This window comes from Lissotriton vulgaris, chromosome 11, assembly GCF_964263255.1.
Source record: "Lissotriton vulgaris chromosome 11, aLisVul1.2, whole genome shotgun sequence".
Classification (NCBI taxonomy): domain Eukaryota; kingdom Metazoa; phylum Chordata; class Amphibia; order Caudata; family Salamandridae; genus Lissotriton; species Lissotriton vulgaris.
In genome coordinates, this window is record NC_141699.1 from 1105740381 (window position 1) to 1105760365 (window position 19985).

General features: G+C 43.1%; 1 protein-coding gene across 1 annotated transcript in view; it reads left to right on the top strand.

The window, feature by feature from the left end:
* LOC147684246 (putative cation-transporting ATPase 13A4) overlaps positions 1 to 19985 on the top strand; it is a 385092-nt gene that overhangs the window by 172136 nt on the left and 192971 nt on the right. Inside the window, exons 12-13 of the mRNA XM_086944646.1 lie at positions 10423 to 10611; positions 17206 to 17267. Coding sequence (XP_086800772.1) covers positions 10423 to 10611; positions 17206 to 17267 — 251 coding nt within the window. The remainder of the gene's footprint in view (positions 1 to 10422; positions 10612 to 17205; positions 17268 to 19985) is intronic.

A 19985-nucleotide genomic window follows, 5' to 3' on the forward strand; every position in this document is an offset into this window, starting at 1 on the left:
CGTGCTGCTGGCCCCGGCACAGGTGGTGTCAAGTGCTGCATCAGATGTTGTGACGCCTAAAAAAACATGTCATATTTTTAGATGCCATACACCACCCCCTACTTTGTCTCGTAATGGAAGAGAAAATGTTAAACAATTTTTAATTATTGGGACTGAAAAGAAGTAACAGTTTTGGGGAGGGTGTTAACTTATATGCTTAGCCATAACATGCAACTCTTTTTGGCACAACTGATGAATGCTTGCTCTTTAACCCCTTCGATGCTGATGACAGAACGGTTCCGTCATCAGCATCGGCTGAGCTGTGCTAATGACGGAACCGTTCCGTCATGACTCCGCCCGCACAAGGCGGAGTCAGCATAGGCGGGGAATTCGCGCCGCACGCATGCGGTTAACGTGCAACATTTTTTATAATTACAGACAGAACCAACTACTCCCCATCACCACCAGGAGGACTTGAAGTTACAACAAGGTGAGGGCTCCCGAGTCCCACACAGTTACTTCTGACTGAGGTATGTGGAAAGTCGAACTGCACCTTTCATCAACAATGTCCTATTTCTCTTGTCCATACTTCTGTATGTGCAGAATAGTCCCTGAAACACTAGCGGTATGGTATGTGCTACTATCAAATCAAAAAGACAACTAATAGTTTATTCTCGGTGGACATTGACATTTTGTTGTTGGAAATTGTCAAAGCACTAACATTAAGAGGACTGGAATAGACAGCAAGGGCAACCCAGAGGACTGCACTGAGTGCCTCTAGAGCTATTGCTGGGTCAGAGTTTTGTTTAACACCGTTTACCGACTAGGCAAGCTTAGCTACCTACACAGACCGACTCATAAATAATAGTAAATAGTGATGGTAGAGAGGCAGGATAAGAATGTAGAAACAGTCTACAAGAAGATCAAAGACTATTTTGTAAAAAATAGTGTTAGGGAAGTATAATTATCTTAAAAACAGAACTACTTACTGGGGCCAGCAGAAGAGCCTGCAGTGGACCGTTCCTCCTGCCCACTCTGTTCCGCCGGAGTCTGGGGTGGTGCTGTCGTCTTGCCCCTGGGAGGTGCTGATGATCATGAAATAAACACAAAATGAATGATTGTTTTTTGGAAATATTTGATTTCTTTGACCACAATCCTAAATTATCTCGGGGAAACAAATTAGCAACAATTGCACTACATGTATTGACCTATCTGATCTGGTCAACTAGGGGGACACTAGTACAGTATTGCTGGATTCGCAGACCGTCTACTTGGAAAGTTATGTAAATTACTAACTAAACCAACAACAAAAAGGTTCTACTACAACTGCCAGCACTCAGCAGCACGCGACGTGACAGACACAGTCCGTCATCATGATTGCAGAGCACTAAAAAATGTCCTACTACGACTACTACTAATAACAAGTCATAATATACTCAACCTGAACCTATCAATCCATCACTATCTCTTCTTCTTAGTGGCAGAAGGAGTACAAAGGAAGGACTAGACTTGAGTCTCTAGTCTCTCTAGCATTACGCAGTTCTGTAAAGTACTACACTCATACATATTCAGGCCAAATGAGCACAAAGTTGCAAACAAGTAAGCATAGTAGCAACGCCACTGTGCAGGCAAGCACCTGCAATCACAGAAGCTATTTAAACGTTAATTTTCCTGCAATGTAATCGAATTGGCAGCATTCTTGCTCTTCGGGAAAAACATATATTAGCAATATAACACAGAGCAGAAGAAAACAAAGTAGTTATTAAATAGCTACTCACCAAGGCCAGGGATCTCCACACTGAGCAGGTGGAGCAGATCCTGCTCACGGTCAAGGAGGTCCGACCACCGGTGCGTCTCTTGCTGGTAGGTGCACTGGACCCCTGACTCCCTCTGCATGGCCCGGCACACCTTTTCCCCAAGCTGGCGCCGCTCCCGGAGGGCATACCCTGACGTGAGCCTGCCCCCTGCTGCCAGGGTCTTGGAGAGGTGGCGCTGCACATAAAAGGTCAGTGTGCCCACCTCCACCGGGCTGAATATCTCCCTGGCCATTACTCCTCCCCTCGTAACCGCCCACAAGGGAGCCGGGTACGGGGTGCGGGACCCTTCCCCTTCTCCTTCCCGGCTCCCTTTGCCATGGTCCTGTACAGAAGAAAGAAAAAAAAAGGAAAGAATAGGGAAAAAGTAAAGAAAAAAAGTTTTAAAAAGTAGCTTTAAAAGTAACGAAAAGTTGAAAAAAACACAAAATATAGATCAGAAAAAAAGAGGGATAGATATAGAGTAGAAAAGATTTAAAAAAGTCCAAAGAAACAAAGGATTGCACAGATGAAAGGAGGATTAGAAAGCATGCACAGAACCATAGCAATGAATGAAAAACAAGATGGCCGCGCCCATTGAGGACCGCGTGGGTAAGTTTGCGCGATATTTCCCTTGCGAGCACGCGAAAACGCCCACGAACACGTAATCGCGCGCTGCATATGACGCAAGCATGCAACTAGCGCCCGGAAACGGAAACACGTCATGCAAACAAGATGGCTGCGCCCATACACAACCGCATGTGTAACTTTGCCGTGCAAGCGACCCGCGAACACGCAAAAAGCCCCGTGAACACGCATAAAACCAAAAATACGCAAATTCGCACAAATTCTCAGATTTTGCGAATTGCAAATGCGAGTTCGCGTGAATTCGTGGAATACGAATTCCCAAATTTCGCCCATACTCACTTAATAGATATATGGTAATGTTGCACTCTACAATGTGAAAGATTGACTGCGTACACTTCAGTGCCATACATCTTGGGGAGAGTGTAGGCCATATCTTTCACATGATTCAGTGTCCATGGTTGTGTGTCTGTGCGGAAGCAGTGCAGCATATCTCCATGACAGCCACATTATTTTTCGGAAAACAGTATTGTTGGCTCTCATGGGGATGTAGTTTGTGCATGAGGGGGCACCATGCCTCACAGTCTGCTACCTGGGATGACTGCTGTATTGGTTTCTTCACCAAAAACAAATACATGTTGTGCACTTTGGAGGTGATGTGTGCATATGATGTGTGATGTAATGTAGCAAGGTTGAGTTGATTCAGTGAGGTTAAGATATGCCCATATTTCTCAGTTATACATGTGAGGGATAGATCTCCATGCCTCCTGCCCGTGGGATTGACATGTGATACACAGATTTGAGAAAGTGATTACAACAATGTTTTTGAAAGCCTTATTTAACTATTGTTTAGCTATGGGAGGGTCTTTGACACAATTGCTTAAGCACACAGGTCCTCAGTAGCATTTGTAGCCACTGGGCATCAATGGTAATGAAAAAGCGGTGCTAACCTGCATCCAACATGTAGTGACGGAATGTGCCTTTCAGTTGACATACAGCACATCCACGGTTTGTCCACATTCACAAATTCACATAATAGTGACTAGTGGCAGCATGCCACCCTTTCACCATGGTGCACATGGGCAGCTCCGAGTCGGACGTGACGTATTGTTTTAAGGGACACATTCCAGCACCAATTCCAAACAAACTGCACTATTTCATCATTCAATGTGTCATGCAGAATGCTGAACACATTGCAATTAGACATGAGAATGAGGCAAGTGATTATGTATCCTCTTTTCACCTCTCCTTGGGAGGCAAGTTAGTGCCACACTGTTGCAGGGCCCCTGTACATAGGATGTGTGTAAACGTTTATGATCTTCATTGATGTTGGATGGAAAAAGGCCAACGCAAGGCCCATGATAGAACTCCTTAATGTAGGGCGAATGAGAGCTGCACTCTGTCTTTGGCTTCCATTAGTGCATACCTACGAGGCCTTGCAATGTCATGCAGACATACTTAGCCTTGTCATATTGACATGATTTGGGTACCTGTTCCTCTAGTGCATCATGATTGATAAAACCCCATCAGGCCATTTGAGTTGTACATCTGGGCTACAGTGGCTTAGTTGGTGTTGGCATATGTGACATGTAGTAAATGTGCTGCACATATGTCATGTAGTATGGGACAAGTATATGGGGGCACACCAACCATACATGGAATGTCTCATTCAACCCAATTCTGATATGTCAACATAGTCCTACATGATTGAGTGCCTTGTGGTCCATCATGTTCATGAGATGTACTTACCAACTAGCAGGCTATTCCTATAGGTCCCATTCTGGAAACGCTCATTGATGGCGGAATGCAGGACGATGAGTAAGTCATGTGCACTGCCCAGGTACTTGGCAAGGACATTGATGAAAATGCCCAGATTGTCAACGATTACCTACATGTTCATTGAATAAATGGTTTTCCTGTTGCAGTTGATATGGGATGGATGTAGCAGTAGAAGGCTCAAATTGCACATGTGGGCAGCCCATTGCCCCCAACACATGTGCAAATCCAGCAATGGCATAAAAGCCTTGATTGATGTGCGGTTGTTGTTGCACTGTGTTGGGGAAGTGGAGGCACTGGGGCGTGAGGCTTATGATGGCATCCAGGACAGTGGGAAGGAACCTGGAGAAGAATTCCTTGGAGACTCCTGCCACTCTGTCAGTGGTGGGTTGAAAAGTTCCAGAAGCCAGCATGTGCAGGACAGGCAGTAGTTTGGCCTGAGGAGGGACATTGGCGGCAGCCTTGGTGCAATTTGGTGTAGGAGGTGGACAATGGACTCCCTCTTGTGCATGAAATAGGCAATTATCTTTTCCTCCCAGAGGGCAATGAGGTGCTTCTGCTCTGCATCTGTGGTGGGCTCCTTGGTGCTCCTAGCTGTAAAAGCAGAAGATCCATCGCATAGTTGAGCTTGCCAAAGTGATTTGGGTCTGTTTTGCTTTTCTACCTGTATGCTAGCATAATTTTTAAGACCAGTTTTTGCCTAGTGGTAAAAAACTGCTGCAGTTTTTGAAAAATAGTGACATTTTGGAAAATCCTCGTATATATGGCAGCATCAGTTTTGTGAATGTTTTTCCCTGGGGACACCTTCCTTGCATATCATTTTTCGTAAAATGCTGCTAGCTAAACTAATGTTGAAAAAATGGCCGCTAACAGTGAAAAAGTGATGCTAAAGGGCTATAGCATCAATTTGTAAATATGGTGCTAAAAAAAACCCTGCCTCAGCTTAAAAAAAGTGAAGTTGTGACGGCATTATATCCTGTAATATGTCCCCGAGTAACTTAATCCTCTTTGGCGGAGAAATTGGAGGTTTTAAAAATATATTTTTGGTCATTTTAATTTGAGAGTCTAGTGTGGATTCAAAAGATTTAGTTTGTGAACTAGTAATGATTTTGAGGCCATTTTCAGACAGCATGTCAGACCTTATTTGATGTTCTGAGAGAAGGCTTTAGAGCTGTTTATTAAGAATTCTGTTTCATGTAAGTTCATTTTTAGGAGATTTTTATGTATCCTATAGTTAAAGTAATGTGTTGAGGCACAGAAGTAGGGGTTGCAAAATTTACTATATTTACTTTTGCAGGAATAATCAAAAGCGCTGCAAAATTAAAGTGAAAAATGGATCCTCATAAAAAAATGTTGGCACAAGAGTGCATTGGAACAAAATATTGCGATCAACAGCTGCTCGCTTTTTATTTTTCCAGTGCGTCTGGGTAAACTTTTACAACAAAAGGCTTCATAACTGTAAGGTTTTAGAGAGAGTAGCATGTAGATATAAAAAGTTGAGTCGTGGTGTAAGTTTGGGGAATTTCACGTTAGAAACGTCACAATAAATTCACACAATTAGTGAATTACGCTAGCGTGATTCAAATATTGGAAAGACCTATGCAGGATGTCTTCACCTGAGGACAATTTTAGGTAACTTCAGATACCAATGGATAGGGACCCCCAATTTTCCTTCAAAATCCTCATCAGTTCCCTGGAGAAGTTGAACAACATAGCTAGGGATCTGACACTTCAAACTAGTCTAAAGTGTCCTATTCCATCTTCTTTGTGGAAAGTGTTCAGTTGGACTAGAAGGAGCTGCTTGTGAGTGTCAAAAACAAGAAAAGGCTCCCACACTTTCAGGTTTCAACAACTGTGAAACCTAGCATTGCAAAGCCATTAAGTCTGGTTTCACATTGGTGTTGTAATGGGTAAATGTGTTTTTAAATATTTAATTGCAATAATATGCTAGGAAAATAAAACAAGACTGACCACCACCTTAATGTGGGCAATAAATGCATGCTGTGGCTGTTTAAAAGTGATGCTTTGTTTCTAAAATAATCAAAAACCACAGTTGATGGACAGAATGCAGAACAATGTCATACATTCACCCCAGTACAGAGATCTGGGCCTAAATCCATTGTTTTTTTTCACTCCACACCACCCCAGTTCAGACATGGCCATATGCAAATCAGTCCGACCCTGTGTCTCATGGGAACAGTTCAGCCCGAACTGCCAAGCCATGCCTTCCCTGGACCGGAAACAAGCTTCAGAGGACCGGTTTCTGGCATTCCAGCCGTCTTCAGCCCGGCTTACTTGAATCCAGTGGTGTGGATAGCATGGGACTCACGTCTGAGCATACCCATCCCACTCGGGGTGACAAATGCAAAAGCCACAGTTGATGGACAGAATGCAGAACAATGTCATACATTCACCCCAGTACAGAGATCTGGGCCTAAATCTATCGTTTTTTTGCACTCCACACCACATCAGTTCAGACATGGCCATATGCAAATCAGTCTGACCCTGTGCCTCATGGGAACAGTCCAGCCCGAACTGCCAAGCCATGCCTTCCCTGGACCGGAAACAAGCTTCCGAGGACCGGTTTCTGGCATTCCAGCCATCTTCAGCCCGGCTTGCTTGGATCCAGTGGTGTGGAGAGCATGGGACTCACGTCTGAGCATACCCATCCCACTCGGGGTGACAAATGCAAAAACCACAGTTGATGGACAGAATGCAGAACAATGTCATACATTCACCCCAGTACAGAGATCTGGGCCTAAATCCATCGTTCTTTTGCACTCCACACCACCCCAGTTCAGACATGGCCATATGCAAATCAGTCTGACCCAGTGCCTCATGGGAACAGTCAAGACGGCTGGAATGCCAGAAACCAGTCCTCGGAAGCTTGATTCCGGTCCAGGGAAGGCATGGCTTGGCAGTTCGGGCTGGACTGTTCTGTACTGGGGGCGTGGGATCAAAACTCACAAAGAGTGGGTCCAGATGTGGGCTCAAGACAAAGGAAACCTTTCATGTCCCTTTGGTTCTTAACAGGAGGCCAGTAAACTATCCCTAGTGAGTCAGTCTGGAGACCCTGGGACACATGAAGATCCAGTCCGTGTACCCGGGCAGAGGTAGAAGCGCAGCAGTACAAAAGGGTAGCAATCCATAAGGGCAGCAGCCCTTCAAGGCAGCAGACCGGCAGAGTAGCAGTCCTTCCAGCAGCACAGCAGGCCTTTTTCCCAGAAGAGTATCCACAGGACCAGAAGTGTACTGAAGAGTTGGTGTCCTGAGGTCCCATTTTTATACCATGGTGTCCTCCTTCTGGATGGTGGCAGAAGCTTCTATACAGTGACTTTAAAATGCATCGAATTTAATGACTCCCCAACCCTCGCTCCCAGCTAAATGCAGTGACGGTGTCAGGTGTGAGACCCTTTATGTGAAGGCAGCACATAGGCTATTCTGTTGCAGGTGTAGCTATGCTCAGCTCCGCAATCCCTATCTTGCCAGAAGATGGTTCATTGAGCCAAACCTACTCCCTCTATGTGTGACTGGTGGGAATTCATGAAGTCAAACTGTCAGTTACACACAGTCATGTGATCAAGGTCATGCTATAGGAACAAAAGGACTGTTGGTCATTGAATCATTTTTAATAATCTGTGTTAGCTGACAATTCTTTTAAAATTGCTTTAATTTTAAAACATTTGATGCTGCACCATATTGTGGAAATAATTGGGGGAATTGACACTTCTTAGTTGTGCAAGGAGTGTGTTATACTCCTTTTAAAAAAAGGTTCCAGCTTGGGTGAACTGACTTTTTTAGTTGCTCACGGAGTGTGCTATACTTCTTTGTTAATAAGTAACATTTCCAGTTTACGTGACTGCCTCTGCGGGTAGCCACGAGTTTTGGGTGGGTAGCGCTGTAGTTGCTAAACGATCTATTTCCTGCACGCTGCCCACCTATTAAGCTATTTAATGGACACGGAAAGGACGCTCAGCGGACGTGCAGCAGGCGCGCCAAAGGCAAGCCCGTCTGCGCCCGTCCGTGCCAGTAGGGGCCTAGGGGCCAGAATCCCTGAATCTGTACCATCAGCCCCTTGTACATATTCTTCCAAACCATTGAAAAATCTGTGCACCATTCCTCATATAGACTGCATACAGATGCACCCCTCTTCCACTGAAATTATGTCCAGGAGCTTTGACAAATGTGGCTATATGTTGATTCCGCAGTCTCAAAGGAGACACACAGAGTTTAGTAACCCCACCTATGCCCATGGGGCAGAAGTAAAAAGTACGAATAGAGAATTTAGATCCTTTAGTATGAACTGTCACTCACTCCCAAAACATAGAGCAGATATATTTGATCTCTTAATCAGTGTACTCCCGGATGCAATTTTCCTAACGGAAACCTGGCTCCATGAAAGTTCAGGCCCTGATGTAGCGGTGGCGCTCCCAGCTGTGTACTCAATAGTAAGGCAGGATCGTGTAGGAAAAGCAGATGGCGGGTTGGCCAATATTTTTGATAATTAGTATAAGTGTAAAACCAATAAATTAATTTGGAATGGCAGTGAGGCTATGTTATTTCAACTCACCTGAACCCCTCAGTTTACCTTTTCAGGAATACCACTCTATCGCCTCCCTGGCCCTGCTGGCCTGTGGGCTTCTGCATTTCCTGACTTGGTTGCTCCCTACCTACTTAGAGCAGCTAACTTCACCATCTTAGGCTTCATTTTGACGATTCTACCTGTCCTATTAGTACTACTTTAATATCTTATTTGGTGGCCATGAACATCATGCTTTCTATTATAGGCCCTACTCATGAGGCTGGCCATCTATTAGATCCATTTTTTCTTAATATTCCCAGCATACGCTGCTCTCCGGCTCTTCCTGTGACCTGGTCTGATCTCTTTCTTGTGGATTTCAGGGTCATAATAGAGTTGACCAACTTAACTGTATCCAACCTAAGAAGTTGGATAAATTCAAGAAACTGGGGTAAACTAGACATGGAATTTTTCAACAAATCTTTAATTGAAACTATGCCTGTTATCAACCTGGTTTCCATGACAAATCTAAATACTATCATAAATTGGATCTCTAACTCGGTTGACACTTGTCTCCCTTCCTTTCACAGACAAAAAAAAAAATAAAAAAATAAGATAAAAATAGGCAAGGCCCCTTAATATCTGAATTCCATTAACAAACTTTAAATCCCTTCTCGCTCTCTCCGGTCAGTAAATCAAGCAAAATTTTGGGTCCTGAGGCATAGACTGGCCAGGGTGGGCAGTCGCTCTTTTTCATACTTGGGCCCAACCTTGTGGAATTCTCTACCTCTATTACTGAGGAATGAGACTAGTCTTGTTCACTTTCGCAGATCTATAAAAACCTGGCTATTCAATCAATAGGTCCTACCTACCCCTTTTGTGTATATTCAGGTGGCGCCGGGGAACCCTTGGGTAGCTGTGCGCCTTATACAAGCAAAAGTAACATAACATAACATAACAGACAAATGGCAACTTTCTGCCAGCTGTAATATGTCATAATTGATTTACAGGTCATGTTTATTAAGTATAATGATCTTGTGAAAAAAAGTAAAAGACAAAAAGAAACACAAGCACCTACTTTTTTAGTTGTTTTGCTTGTAGATAGAGGCCCATTTTGGTTGTAGACAAAGGCCCAACCCCCAATTGTTGTATTTTTAACTTTATAAAAGTGGCATTTTTAAAATCATATTAACAAATGTGACTTTTTCATTAAATGGGGTATTTCTCTTCAAATCCAAAGATATCAAACTTGATATTGCTACCTTCTCCCAATTTGGAAATTACAGCTTATTAAATGAAGTAAAGAATCCCCAATGTTATCCTATAGGAGGGGTAAGCAAGGGTAAAAGGCGATATGTTTTGGGGTGACCCTGCAGAGAGGGGCAGGTCCAACACACCCACAGCCCTACATGCTTGCTGTAGCACAGGGACCCTTTCAAGATACTAGTCAGTTTACAGGCCTTGTAGTTTGAGAAGCTCTCCCAGTTTCAAAACAATCAAGGGTGAGGATTCTTCACCTTCACCCACCCCCGGTAACACTTTAATTCTGAACATTTTTAAAGATGACATTTTCCTGTAAAACAATGTAGATGGAATGTCTGTTTACATTGGCTGGTGTTCTGTTTTATTTTTAATATTCATACACACATTTAATTCCAGATAGTATAATTCTGCATAGCAGAGCTTAGCTCTGATGTTTACATCATATGAAGGTGTTTGAAAGTTGTTTGCTACAACCGAAGTGTCTGAATTGAATGCTCTTTTTCCTAGGTACCTGTGGGGGACATAGTGGTACTTGGACTTTTTATAGTGACCACTATGGTTCCCCCTGCCCTCCCAGCTGGCCTGGCAGTGGTAATCATGTATGCCCAGAAGAGGCTGAAAAAGAGTGGAATTTTCTGCATCAGCCCTAAGAAGATAAGCCTTTTGGGCTGGTTCAATCTCGTCTGCTTTGACAAGGTATGTAGTTGTTTTTATCATGGGTTGTGTTCATCTGCTCACATGGTTTACTATTCTCTGTGGCTGATTACGCAGGTAATAGCCCTAGCCCCTGGGACGTACCTGTGACTGTGGTCAATGCCCTTGTGGCCCCGGCTCCAATTCCTCAAGGCTCCTGCCTCCGTCTTCTCTCTCTATTTTACCAACTCTCTCTCTTTCACTCCTTTCACAATGCTCTCACTCTCTTTCTTGTGCCACTGTTCTTTTGTGACTTTGCCACTGTTCGCCCTTTTGCGCTTTTGCTTTACCACATTTTTCTCTTTCTCTCTTTGTCTTGTTAATGTTTTTTGAAAAACACTTGCTTCGGAGCTTGGAATGAGTAGAGCTATCTGCCTGTGGTCAGTGTCCTTCCATAAACAGCAGCCTCCTGCTGGTACTCTTATTTCACTTTTTAACATGCACTCTAATAGAGTGCATGTCTCCACAGTCCCTCCCATATCCCTCTACCCTATGTTATTGCTCCTGTGTGATGATTTTAAAATCCTCATCCTCTTCCCATAAGTTTCCAACATGTTCTACCATCCCCAGCTCGAAAATGAGCTCTCCACCAAGCTCCTCCATGTGCTTGTCCATGTACTTTCCCGTAGCATCAAAGGGCTTGTAGGGTTTGTTCTCAAGGCCAAAGACTGTGTACTTGAGCCCACATGGGTCTGTATCTGTCTTTTGAAGCCAGTTGTAAAAGGTACTGCATTATCAGTTAGGCCTCCCTCTCCATAGATGGCTTTGCAGAACACTGCCAGTGCACTGTCGATTTCAATAAGTCTGGTCAGATCATCCACCTCAGGTCCTAGGGATCAGCCGACATCCCACACCTGCTGTACCAGTCGACATCTTAGGGAAGGCAATTGGAAAGTTCATCCTCTGTTCCAGTTTGAGAGCCATAATATAACACAATATTTTCCCTGTTTTCTTCAAATTTTTCACAAAGCTATTATCTTGAACAGATGCAGTTGTTGTTGTTTTTTTGATTTTAGGGAACTCCTGAATCTTTTCCCTTTTTTCTCAGAAAAAGAGCCTAAAGGTGTGCAGTCCAACATTCAGAGAGAAGAAAAACATATTGGCCATGCTAAACAAGCCCTCCTCTTGTGGGCTGCCGCCATCATCTGAGGGTCTGATGTCTGGGTCTATTCTGAGATTCCCTATTATCATCTATGATACTTCAGTACTTGGCAGCAGCACTTATTTGCCTGTCTTGTCTGTGGTCACTCCAGGCAGACCTCCTTCTGCAGTCCGCAAGTTAACTTCCCACACCCCACCCTCCTCCTTCTATCAATGGCTTCCCAGCCCTGTCCTCCTCCTGCTGTCTTCCCTCACCCTCCTTCTCCTATCCATTGTTTCTCATCCCCCTTTTCTCCTTCCACTGTCCCTGGGTTATCCTCCCACTGCTCATGGTTTCCCAGACCCCACCCATCCCACATTGTCAGTGGTTTACCTCCTCCTGCCCTCCTCCTGCTGTCCGTGGTTTTGTTCAGACTTGCCCGCCCTTCTCTCTAATGTTGCTTGCCCCCCCAAAACATGCAACATGGCTTGAAGGAAAAAAGTGCTATAATATGGCCAACACTGGCCACATCATAGTGCTTTAAAAAAAAACATTGTCATGTTGCACTGCAGCTCATGCTGCGATGCAACATGTAAAAAATTAACGCTGAAAAAGCCAATAGATCTCACACAGGTGAAATCTATTGGCTTTGCCAATGCTTATTTGTATTACCACTGTTTGGAGCCGTTTGCCTTGCCAGTCCTTCCCTTTTGTGCCAATCTTTGTTGTCACTGTTTGTGCTCTTTGTTAGCCAGGCTTCCTCTTTTGTGCCCCTTTTTTGCCACTGGTTTGTGCCTTTGTCTTGCCAGTCTTTCTATTTTGTACATGGTTTTGTTTGGTTTGCCACTGTTTCCTCCTTGTGTGTATTGCCACTGTTGCATTTCTCTGTGACTGCTGACTCTGTCCTATTTCCCACTTGTTTTCTTTGTACTACTTCTCCCCATTGCTACTTTCCTCCACTTGTGCCTCCTGCTCTTTCCCGCTCTGTCACCTCCCACAACCCTCCTGGCCTCATCCATCACCCCCTGCACTCCTTAAAATTCCCAGGAACTGGTTAATGGTAATGGTGGCTAAAGCATGGACGCTCATAGAGGGCATACTACTAATGCACTAAAGGCAAGCCCACTCTAGAAACCCTGGTCCTTCCTAGAGATGGGCAGTAAACTCTGCTCCACTGGCAAAGTTTTTCTCGCACTCGGCTCACCAACACTAAGTTGGTGAGTGAGAAAATCCAAGTGCTAAAAGGCAGCACAAGCAGCTGAACGTATCAAAATTCCACCACTCGTAGAACTCCATGGAATCTCGCAGAGTTTTTAGGTAACATGAAACTCCATGAGTTCCGCCCACCCATAGTCCTGCACTGACCGACAATTACCCCCCTGCATTTCTACGAGCCCTCAATCACTGCTGACACTCGCCACAGTGCTGCTGCTCCGCACAACACTGAAGGAGCCTTCGCCTGCACCATCACACCCACTTCTTCCAACACCACCACAACCACACCAACAGCATCAGACACTCCTACACTCAAGCACCATCAAACCAACACCTACCTGCACAGCACTCCGTGTTTTCATGCTTGCTTCTCAACACAAGCTCACTCAGTGAACACACCATGGAGTTCTGGTACTTGCTGGATGATGCTGCATCAGACCTCCAGTTGACCACAACCTCAACACCGGACATCACCACAGCCATCCCTGCTGGGATACTCTGGGCCCAATTCACAAAAGTAACCTGAGACAAAATCTTAACTTTAAGACTTTCGGTACTCACAAAAGGCATTTAGTAGTAGTAAAGTTAAGATTCCTAACCTTACTACTACTAAACTGAGTCAAAATCCTACATTTATGGCTTTCTCTATTCACAAAAGGCATTTAGTAGTAGTAAAGTTACTCCTGCCATGGTAAGGGTAATCTGCATGTCAACTTTAGAGATGTCCAGGGCCCAGTGGACATCTCTAGCATTTACTGGAACTGCTATCACAGTGGTTCCTGTAAATGCTGTGTGACTCCATCAACATGACAGTGCCACACTATGCCACCCCAGTTTGGACCCAGCCATATGCAAACCAGTTTACAGAACACATACCTAAAAAATGCCTTAAAATGAAACATTTTGCAGAGGAAAGGAGCCCATTCCTGCAAAAAAAGCTATGCAGACAACAATGCAGACACCCTTGAACAATAGAGCAAGGGAACATGCATTGGCTCTTGGGAGTCGAAATGCACCAGTGCAGGAAGAGAGCAAATATTCTCCACTTCTTAGTAGATATGGTACAGTTCTGCTCTCTCCATGTCATGCAACGCAGCTGGGCTTCATTGCGTGAACTCTTTGTAAGTCATGGCCTTGCTGTATACCGATAATCTCTCAGGATTCTGCATCAATTGCTAATAATTTTTAACCATATGTTTCTTTAAAAACCTGCTTGACAAATATGTACAAATTCATGTATAGACCCAAAATAATTATTCACCTCTGCTGTTTCAATTGGAGGAGATGCTGTAAGCTAAGTTGAATAGAGATCTGAAAATGTTCAATTAGATGAGTGTGTGTGTCTGTGTGGGTGAAGGTCTGTTTGATATTTACATGGAGACATGTTTTTTTGTATCTGTGGGATTGCAAAGTGTATAGTAAGACTGCTTTCGTGTCCATGTTTAATTTCTACTAATGGTAATGCTGTGTGTGTTTGTTGTGTCTGTGTGTGTGTGAGGGGGTGTCAGTGTGCTTGTGTTTATTTTGTGCATTAGTGTGGGTAGTTAGTGGTTCTGTAAGTGATCCTGGAGAGTGTGTTATGTACACCTATGTATGTGTTTGTACATTCATCTGTATGTGCAGTGTATGTGGTGTGTGGGTATGTGTCTTTCAATGTTGTGTGTATGTTGTTTGCTCTGTACAGTGCTAGTGTGTGCATGGTGTAGGTTGTATATCTGCATGTGTAGCTGTATAGTTTTTCGTTCCCACCATATATGTAGGGCGTGCTTTTGGTGTGTACAGTATGGAAGGTGTGTACATTTTGTTGTCTGTGCTGTATAGTCAATGCTGTGTGTGCTTTATATTTTTGTGAGCATTTGCACGTGCAACTGTGTGTGTGTGCTTGTGTGTAGAAATAGTGGTGTATTTGTATTGTAGGACTGTAAGAGTGTGTGAGTGTTTGTGTGTCAATGCAGTTTGTGTTAATGTTTTGTGAGTGTTCAAAACATTTATGTTCATGGTGTGGTTTTTGTTTGTGTGGTTTGTATATGCATGCATGCATACTTGGTATGTGTGTCCTTTAAGGTATATTCAGCGTTTGAAGCATATGTGTGTATGTATGTGTTTCAATGTGTGTGGTACATGATCATAGCTGTGTTTGTGTGTTCTAGGAATAAAATGTGTGTGTGTCTTCATCTGTGTGTGCCTGGTCTATGGTTGCTGATATCACTGCAGCCTTTGTAATGCTATCCCTGCAATCCCGAGGCCTTTTTGTATTTTGGTGTTTTGATTTGCTCAAATAAGTAATTTTAAGCATAACTAGAACACTTTGGGGCTGATTTACAAAGGTGAACTTATACTTTTGTATAAGTTTACAAATTTCTGCAATTCACAAAGGAATTTTACCAGTATCATATTTTCGACTGCGGAATCTGGGCACTCGCAACAGGGTATCAGCACATAAAAAGGTAGGTAGTTGTAAGGATACTACTCGTAAAATCAGCACTGATTAACCATGAAGCTACAGGTAGATGTCATATCTAATCATTGAGCCACAGAAGTGTGGCTCAATGATTAGAGCGGCTGACCCTGATGCAGAGGTCTAGCCTGGGACCAGGGTTCAATTCCCTGCCTCGGCGGGTCTTGGGCTCAAAATTCCACAGACCTGATAATTCTCGCCTCGGTGTATATTCCAATCATGGAGTCCCACTCTGCAACTCTGGGCAATAGCTTGCTTAATCTCCACAACGGCCCCCACAACGCTAAGGATGCCTGGCCTCCACCTTGGGGGTGCCCAGGAGTGGACACCTCACAGGGAAAGCCAGGATGGGTTCCACAGCAGTATTCGTACAAGCTCCTTGAGACCCTTGAAGGTGAGTAGTGCGCTATACAAGTATCAATTTACATTTTTCTTTTTACATATCAATTAACCATGTCATCCAGGGGATGTAAGTGGCCTTTATCAGCTAGTAAATGCATTTTTAATGGTAATAATCATATTTTCAATTTATTCTAATGAAGCTGTCATAATATATACAAATGTTTGAAAGCCTCTATTAAAATACTGTTATTCAACATAACCACGTCCAAGGTTAAAACTACATTGAACAGAAATGCTGATACTCTAACAAGGCACTTTTGATACACTGCTCATGACAGGAGGTGACAGCTCATGCTGACACTTGGCTAACTGCTTAAACTCCACTACACCTCATGTAATGTAATATAATGATTCAGGAGGACATTTGCACAAAGACAGGCTTAGGAGTGTTGTGGAATATCTGTTTACAATGTCTGAATTATCAAACATCCCAGTATAGAACACTCTGTGCAATTTAATTGTTTGACTCTAAAGGAGATGGCTCACAGCAGAGACAAAAGAACAGTCATGATGCTCATGTCCAATATTTCACTTCTTCTGAGTTTCCTTGATACAAGAACAACTCAGGGTTTATTCAGCATCAATATATTTGATGACTTTCTGAGGCTACTCACAGATGTGGGTCTCCTCTGTATTCCTTCATCTGAAGTTCTCTTCATTCGTACAAATCCATAGGAACTCCTCAATATTCCACTACATCAAGGTCCTTGATGTTCTCCTGCCTGATGGTCTTCTCTATACCCAATCACCTGAGGTTCTCAATATTCTGTTGCCTAAGGGTCCCCTCTACTCCTCACCTGAGGGTCTTACGAACTCTTCTGTATGCAACCACCTGTGGTTTTCTTCAATATACCATCACCAAATAATCTACCTAGAATTCTATTTTAGGTCTCCATTCTCACATGATAACTTCTTCAGTAACTCACTACATGAAGTGCTCTCATTATTCCATTCACACCCTCAACAGCACTTGAGGTTCTCTTAAGGAGACTACCCCCTGATGGTCTCCTCAATCTACCAGTTGAGCCCCCAGTCATGGTTTGAGGGTCTCCTCCATATCCAACAACAGTTGTCCCACAGTTAGCATTTGACTGAGTGAGTTGCCTAAGAGGATACTCATAACTACACTCGAGCTCTACCACACCGCCAGAATCCCTCAGTACCACACCATCCTGAAAGTGTCCTGCGTATTTGACTTGAGCTCTCTAAGGGTGGTACACGAGGAGGACTTCATAAAGACGAGGACTGGTGAAGACAAGCCTGAACAACACTCCATATACTGCCAAGGTTAATTGGTCAATCAATACATTGTAGACAGGAAAATGCATGTATTTAATTTGTTTCAGGCTTGAATACATTTATTGTTTCATACCACAATTACATGGTGACTTTAGAAAGAGTTGTTGCTGTTTTTCATGTGTTGATGTCCCTTTAAACCTAGACTGGCACCCTCACAGAAGAAGGCATGGACCTCTGGGGGCTGATTCCATCAAAGGGGCAAAGGTATGATTGGGAAATAATTCAAAGGATACATATTTTTCCATGCAAATTATGGCAATGAGAACTGAATATCTGTTATCAATGTACAACGTTAAAGGCAGTATTGGCACCTCCCATCATGCTGTCAGGTACAATAACAAGTTCAGCTGATACAGGAAAGCAGTCCAGAATGCCACATCCATCCTTAACAATCTGCTACTGGACAATCTTGACTAGTACAATATCTTGTTGTTGGCCCCCTGTGTACCTCTACCCCCTTTAAAAGTCATAGATTTGCAACAGCTTCCTAAATCAGACTCTCTGTCCATATACCTACTCCCCCTACAACCATCGAGGCATCTGGTAGTCTGCTATGACATTAACTGGCAGTGTCACAGCTGTGTTATTTGAACACTGCATGCAGGGTCAGAAGCAAGTGTGCTGCCATTGTCCTTTCAAGTCTATACAAACACATAATGATCTCTAATATGTAGACACATAATGAGAATGTAAAGTCTTTTTTTAAATGTTGAATCCTAATATATCCCTAAACCAAATTTAGTGAAAAAGCTGAAAATGATAAGTTTGGTAGAGGACAGGTAAGACAAAGTGGCCAAACTAAATTTAGGAGTGATGCTCCAGGGCCCCCATAGTCTTCCAAACCCTTATATGATTTTATGTATTACAATGAGTCAACAGTCTGGCAGGATTCATAGCCAAAGGCATTTAATTTCTTTTAGGTCCGGCTATTTGACTTTTTCCAGTGAATCAGTGATTTTAGGAAATGGTGCAGGGGCCGCTGCCTCAGCAACGCATTCACAAGTTCACATATTTCACCCTGTACAAAGCTGGTTAACAGGGAATATTTAACTAGTGACAAGTTTTCATCTTTGTGTAGGACCTTAACAACTTCCAGCACACAAATGTCAAGGAATCATGTTTTCCAGCAGGGGAATCCTGGCTGCCAATGCAGTCCAATGCCCATTTGTGCCTGTGGGTCTGTCCAAAAAGAATGTATTTACAGTACTTAAAACATGTTCTTGAAGCATGCTCCAAGGGGTTTAGCAGCCATCCATGTTTCTCAACAGCAGGAATGTTTTTATCTTCCCACTTTATCCTGTAAAATGGTCTCTGTTTCTTTCATTCCTCAGAGTATAAGCTCAGCATGCGTTTGGTAGTTATTCATAAATCAAGACTAGCTGCTCATAGAATTTCCCCCTTCTCATCTACCCAACAATATGATGTATTTTCTATTGCAGTGGAGTGCCTTATGGATGAAAACATATTCAAGAGGCCTTTTCAAACAAAATCCAAAATGTGTGACTTATTTACAAGCCCTGTGTGCCGCCAGAGCAACACTTTTTTGACTCTTCCGCAGTGCAAAGAGCAGACCCATATCTACAAGACCACACAAAGCCACTTGTGTGGCTTTTCATTGCTTCATAGATTTGGTGTAAGGCAACACTGATCAATGTGCTGTGTTGTCTCGCACTGCATCAGGGAGGTGTGCCATGGGCATTGCGATGGGTGTTCTGAAGCAACGCCCATGAATTTTGACAAACTCCCAGATTTACAACATAGTGGAAATCTGCATCCCCAGGGGTGGCATAACAAGGAGGAATAACTTTATTTCTCCTTGTTTTCTCCTTTCTCTATCTGTGCTGATTGAAAGAGGAAAACACCTCCATTGATTGTTTTTATGCAAAAAGGTGTCCCTTCCTGCACAAAAACCAATAATTCCTACAACATGGATGCCCTTGTACCTCGGTGCAAGGGTGTTTGCATTGGTGCAAGGTAGTCATCTGTGCGCCAGGGCAGTAAAAGAGGACAGAAATGCGTCATATATCATAGATACATTGCGTTCCTGCCTTTTTCTTTTGATGTAGGGTAGCGCAGCATGAAGCCTTTCGATGCTGCCCTTTGCCAAAATGTTGTGAATGAGGCCCTGGATTTCGGAGGAAGGCACACATATTCAGCCAGGACAGTAAAACTGCATCTTCAAGTACAACCATCACTAACATGTTATTTAATAGAGAAGCAAGCCAGAGAATCTGCAAAGACAATACAGGATGCATGACTAAATAATGCACAATGGTAGATGTTCCTATGATTTACAATTTCAATTATTGTTGCCAACTATTAATCACAATTTAATTATACATGAGTTTCAAACTCCAGGTTCATCTGAATGGAGTTATGTTATGTTTCTTTCCAGTAAATTTCTTTTCGCATCATTGGTTTACAAGATCACTAATCTTGAAAATAACAAATTGTCCTTGCTTCCTAGTGACAGGTTGGTCATTAGTTTCCTGCTTTCAGATATATTTAGTAAATAGAGTAATTTCAGTTGTTGACTCACTTGCATGCCTATGAAGGAGAAAGCATAATTGCAATTAATGGATATGCAACAAGGGGGTAAGAGAGTTACACAAATAAAAAAAATGTATTACATTAATTTGAGTGCAATCATTAATTCATTCTACACTGATTCCAAAAAGAACATGTTCTGGAAAGTATCTCATCTTGGAGGAAAAGCAAGTTCAGAATCATCCAATAAAAGTACTTGTACTTGTCATACCATGACAATGAGAGACCCTGATGTATATTCAAAGCAGATTCACAATATACATTTGAAAATGAGTTGTTAATAGCGAGATATTGTTGATTTACTAATAGACATCGTTGCCAGTGAATGGTTTTACTTTTGCTATCATGTAAAAGAACATGGCCATTGTAACTATA